Source organism: Pteropus medius, unplaced genomic scaffold (genome assembly GCF_902729225.1).
Source record: "Pteropus medius unplaced genomic scaffold, Ma_sr-lr_union100, whole genome shotgun sequence".
Taxonomy (NCBI): Eukaryota; Metazoa; Chordata; class Mammalia; order Chiroptera; family Pteropodidae; genus Pteropus; species Pteropus medius.
In genome coordinates, this window is record NW_024349800.1 from 54,538,074 (window position 1) to 54,544,073 (window position 6,000).

Here is a 6,000-nt window from a genome sequence, read left to right on the forward strand (position 1 = left end):
CTTCTTAGTCTTTGCTAACGTGGTGATCATAAATGTGAATCTCTACTCCTTCTGTTTGAAATTAGTGTAGCATGTCATCAGAAATCTGTCTGCCCCATAGAACTTTCCAGAAATGTCAGAGAACAGAAATTTAATTTTTCCCATTGTTTTAAGGTGTTTGTGCTCTCAACTCATCCTTACGGCTGCAGAGTAATCCAGCGCATCCTAGAGCATTGCACTGCAGAGCAGACCTTACCTATCTTAGAAGAACTTCACCAACATACAGAGCAGTTGGTACAGGTATAAACTCCCTAATAATTTGAAATGTTTATATATTTTTAAATGGTTCTGGGGGGGGAGTTGTTCCATTTTTTAGAAAATAATTTTTTTTTCTGAAATTAACACATTGCGGAGACACACAGTAAAACAAAAGACTAACATATTCTCCTGAGTATACTTCAGGATTTTTAAAAAAACGATTAACATCTTTTTAAAGAAAAATCATTATTCTTAAGGAGTGACTTAAGGAAAGTAATTTTTAAATATCTGTACTTAGGACCAGTATGGCAATTACGTTATTCAACATGTACTGGAACACGGTCGACCTGAAGACAAGAGCAAAATTGTTTCCGAAATCAGAGGAAAGGTCTTAGCCCTGAGTCAGCACAAATTTGCCAGGTATTGCAATATTTTCTAATTCAAGGACAATTTTTTCACTCTTATTAGTAAAATACATATAGAATATAACATTGGAATGTAATGTTTTCTTTGGTAGAGTTCAAAAAACACATACAGAACGTTGCTTTTATTCTTAAAGAATCTGCATTGCAAACTGATTTGCCCATAAATTATTTTTGAAATCTGTATTTAGAAAATTATTTGTCCCCAAGACCTGTAAGTAAATGCAAATTTAACTTATTTAGTGCATGTTTGTGAAAGTCTCAGGCCTTATTAATGACCTTATTTCCCCTTTTTTAAATTATCATTTTAACTATAATTTTTAAAGGTTTGTAATTAAACTTATAAAATGTCCAATATGGATTCTCCTATAATACAAATTTCTCCTAAAAGTAATTGTAAGAGAATTATAAGAGAATCCCATCTTGATTCTTTGTGTTCCAGTGTGTTGAGTAAGTTCTTTAAAAAGCCAAGGAAATTTGCTATAAAGAAAAAAAAAATAACAGTGTTTTTTGCATATGTACTTTAATTTTTAGCAATGTAGTAGAAAAGTGTGTTACTCATGCATCCCGTGCTGAGAGAGCTTTACTGATTGATGAAGTTTGCTGCCAGAATGATGGTCCTCACAGTGCCTTATACACCATGATGAAGGACCAGTATGCCAATTATGTGGTTCAGAAGATGATCGATATGGCCGAACCTGCTCAGAGAAAGATAATCATGCACAAGGTAATGATACATTTTGTAGCACTTAAATAGGTGATTCAAATTGTGTGACTTTAGGCTACACATTTAAATTCCCTAGGCTTTAATTTCCTTGTATATGTTATAACGTGGCAGCGGGGGATCTAAAATCAGTGAATAACCTTTGGCAGATGTAGGTATAGTGTACCCTATTATTAAATTCTTAAGGGTAATCTGCTCAATAAAGTCACATTCATTTCTCATTTATCTTCAGCATGCTCTTCCCATCCCTATTTTAGTTAGATGCACTTGGTTTGATATATTACATAGATTGAACACTGATTTTAAAATCTAATTAGATTTTCTCACCAACCTAATACATTTTCCAAAGAGAGAATTTATGTTGATTTGATTGGCTTTTTTTTAAATCCGTTAAGCTGTTTTTCTCTCTCCTCCTCTTCATAGAATCTAATGATTCTTTAAGAAATATTAGTTTCCAGTGGAAAACTTACTGTTAAAAAGAACACTGGAGGAAATATATTTAAATACTCAATCTTTTTCTAAATTTATTAAGAAACAGGACAAAAGTGCATTTGGATTGCCTTTTTGGACCTCTCTTTAGATAGAGAGAAAGTGATCTAAGATCATTAAAGTATTTTTGGCCTTCTGATTTTTTAAATTCTTCAACTCAATTTCTTTTCTGCCTTTTTCCTTTTTCAGAATTTAATATTTCTGCTTAAAAATATATACTTATAAAGAATTTTCAGTCTTTAACAACTACATTATTTATTTCAGCCAGTGTCACATTTATGATATTGGGGTTATTTCTAATTTTTTAGCTCTTACCAACAGTGCTTTATATGAATGTCTCTACATAATTATTTTTGTAGATTAACAATTTAATGTGGAATTGCTGGAGCAAAATATATAAATATTGTACATTTTAATAGATACTGCCAAATTCCTATAAAACCTTGTACAAGTTCGTACATCTCTTTAGTATATGAAAATTGCCTGTTTTACCATTATCTCATGACTAGCAGTTATTATTTATAAAATCTTTGCCAGCCTGGATGGGAAGGTAATGGTGTGATTCTTTTCATTTATATTTTTAAAGTTATTGAGGAGATATTGAACATAAATGTAATTCACCATCACACATCCGATTGATTGTTCATGTTTTTTGCTTCATTTTTTATTGAATTTTTGTCCAGCTGTCTCAAGTCATAAAATTTTGCCTTCATAAACTTTACAGGAATTTAATAGCTCACTATTCTTCTAAATCACTCAGATTCGGGGGTGCTTTTTAAAGAAATCAGAAACTTAAAGTAACAGGATTTTCTAAGCAGATTGTTTGTTTTTCAGATTCGACCTCACATTACTACTTTGCGCAAATACACATACGGGAAGCATATACTGGCCAAGTTGGAAAAATACTATTTGAAAAATAGCCCAGATCTAGGGCCTATTGGAGGACCACCAAATGGAATGCTGTAAAGGAAAAAGAGAAAGATGATGTGACCATGTGAAAAGAATGTTTCTTTTGTGAATTATCAAAACACAACTCAACTATGAATCTTCAAAATTTTTTTTAAAGCAAAACTATTTATTGACTTTATTCATCCATTTGTAAATTTTTTAAGGTTCTTGTGTATATTTGGGGGGTGGGGGTGGTGAATTATAAATTATATTCCACCCTGAGTGGAGACCTATCAGATTGGATTGCTGGCAAAGCACAGAATGCCTGTATATGATGTAACTGTATCAAAAAAATACTGTCACATATTTTGTAAATTTTTACCTGTAAAGTCACAAAAATAGTTTTTAAAGGAAAAAGTACAGTATTCTTTTAATAAACTGGCTTGCAGTCTGGTAGGTCTACGGACCCCATAGCACAACAGGTTTATAGAGATGTATATAGAAATATAGTCATTTTTCTTTGTCCTTTGTGTGAAGCCTTTTATAACAGATTGCCAATCAACTACATAAATATTAATATTTTAAAAAGAAAGTTAAGTTGTATTTTGGTAATTCACAAACTATCATGCAAATAAAACTTCGCAAGTAAGACAAGAATTAAATGATTTGAGATGTAAAGAACCTACATTATTTACGATGGCTGTGGTTTTAATGACAAATACTGCCCTAAAACATCTCTGGCAATGTACAGAAGTATTGTATATACTTACATATGTAATTGTTATAAGAAGTAGAAAAAAACAATCATGGTGACACTTCCATCCCGTTAAGTGCACTGAACGGAAAGTTAAGTCCCACTTTAACTTTTCAGTTTGGTTTGCAATGAGAAAGTGGAAATTTGTATATTGTTTTGCTTATAGAATTACAAGGACATGTTGAGGAAGTGTTGAGCTTTATTTTGCTTTTTCATAGTAGATTCAGAAAGTAGGAACCAGATAGAGGTGAAAAAGGGGCCACTGAAAAGTGAATTTGATAGCTCAACATTTAAGCATGATTACATATTCAGATAGCTTTTTTTGCTTCCTATAAATATATGCATTGTGTGTGTAGTTATAGATGTAAGTTTACACTTTGAAAGCAAATCTTGTTTCAATGTTTATTATAAAAGCCTTGCTAACTTAGTGATGCTTTCCTTGGTTGTACAGGTGTACATTTGTAAACCTTCATGCTGTAAATGGAATTTGTTTTATCTCTTTGAGAAACATTTGCATTTTAGTGTACATTTATGTCCCTGCCCTCTTTGACCTGGCATATAGTGTTGTATAATGTAAATTTATTTCTCCAAATCGAGAGTGATTTTTTAAAAATTTTTTATCTTTATATGGTTTCAGAAGTATGAACCAGCTTTCTTTTTATTGTGAGAAACATTTTGTTTTATAACATAGTAGACTCTGTCAATATGGACATGCTAGGATTTGGATCACTTTCAAGAAGTCAGGGTATTGTGCATAATAAGAAAGTATTGGACTGAGATATTTGGTTACCATGGAGGCCAATGCTTTTTCCATCTTATTAAATGTGATGTGACTTTTTTCTTTGTACAGAAGAGTACTGTATTTTTGGATAGCCTACTCCCAAGTAAGAGCAAATCTGTATGATAACATTTTTTTCCTCTGGACATAAGACATAACAGTGACATGATGTACATTTACAAGCGGCCTTATGTACATTTCCCAACGATCTTTTTAAGGCAAAATTGTGACCATATGTGTATAATTAAAATCGTTTTTAATCCTTTGCCTATGAAAATATTTTGGAAAAAAACTTGCTTTGTATATTCAGTTTCTGAAAGATAAAGAAAGTGCTTTGTATTTTGTTGAAGTCAGTATTTTGTATAAAACATTTATGTTGACCCACTTATGTTTAGTGCTGAAAACTAACGAACCATGCTATCTATAGATTGAACATGTAAGGGATTTTTTATTAGAAGTCTGCAGAAGAAAAGCGATCTTCTGAGCACAATATTGAATATAAAGGCTTTATCACTTAGCCGTTCATATCATGAACCTAAAAATAATGGCATAAAGTTTGGGGTGCCAGGCATACGTTTTCATATTTGACATTGAGTTATTCTAGTTTTCTAACCCAACATTCCATGTTGAGGCCATTAAATCTAACCACTTGTCACTGTCGCTTCTCATGGTCACACTGGTTCATCAGCATGTCCCAGTCACAGTTGGCAGTGCTTTTCCCCCATGCAGTGCTCTCTCCGACCCGTCCCTACCTTATTTTGCCAGCCTCAGTGTGTCTTGGCCCCGTGTGGAAATTTTTTTCCTATTACCAGCTCATGGTTTTAGGATCAAAGTTGTCCTCGTTGGAGATTGGTAGTGACTCTCCTGGGTTTGCACAATTGCATTCCTGGTCTTCCTTTGTCCTTACCTCTGTTGGCATAGGCAATTATCTGCAGATGTAGGAAGTCCTAGAGAACAGCACATTGGGAAACAATCTTCTTGGGTCCTGAAGGTCCCGTGTGTCCTGATGTTGACAACCCAATCTTCCCAGTACTTTAGGACCTGTTCTCAAAAAAGATGATGTTGTAGAAATTTTATGGCCTACCATTTTTGGTGCCCACCTCTGAATCCACCATTTAATAAGTTGGCATGGAGTTTTGATAAAATCAGAAAACAGTGTTTCAGAATAAAAATTGGGCAGAACCACTTAGGCTTTACTCTTGAGTGTCTCCTTTTGACATGGATTGTTTCTGGACCAGTTTGTCTAAGTCCTGGCTCTTATTGGTTCATAAGAAATAATGTTATCTTCACTTTGTATATTATGTATAAATTAGAAAATGAAAAATGTGTGAATAACATTGTATGAAATAAACCTGGTCTTGTGTTTTTCTCTAGATAAATACCCCTTTGCACCTCAGGTTGCCCATTCAAGTTTACTCTGACTTAAAAGAAAACAATTTTTTTTATCACATGGACACTAGTCTGGGGCCACTGATCACTGATGGTATTAATCCTGTCTTTTAACTTCTGGATCTCTGTCTGATTACATAGAGTGACTTCATAGAATGAAACTTAGCCTGTTATCGATAAAGTGATTTCTTCAAGGTGGTTTTGAGGATTAAATTAAAGCATTTATCTTTACCCATAGGTGTTTGTTTCCTTTCCACATGCACTAAGGAGACAGTGTTGGCTAAAGGAAAGTACAGATTGAGTTCAGGCATGGATTTCA

At 33.3% G+C, this 6,000-nt stretch overlaps 1 protein-coding gene across 17 annotated transcripts in view; it reads left to right on the plus strand.

The window, feature by feature from the left end:
- PUM2 (pumilio RNA binding family member 2) overlaps positions 1-5,688 on the plus strand; it is a 78,778-nt gene extending 73,090 nt beyond the window's left edge. For 7 of the 17 annotated variants that reach the window (XM_039887767.1, XM_039887768.1, XM_039887773.1 and 4 more), the window contains 4 exons: positions 154-279; positions 536-657; positions 1,194-1,386; positions 2,707-4,631. In XM_039887767.1, coding sequence (XP_039743701.1) covers positions 154-279; positions 536-657; positions 1,194-1,386; positions 2,707-2,838 — 573 coding nt within the window. In that variant the 3' untranslated portion in view covers positions 2,839-4,631. Of the gene's footprint in view, positions 1-153; positions 280-535; positions 658-1,193; positions 1,387-2,706 lie in introns of all 17 variants that reach the window. The other 10 variants (XM_039887775.1, XM_039887774.1, XM_039887776.1 and 7 more) reach the window with 4 other exon arrangements.
- Positions 5,689-6,000: the final 312 nt, after the last annotated feature.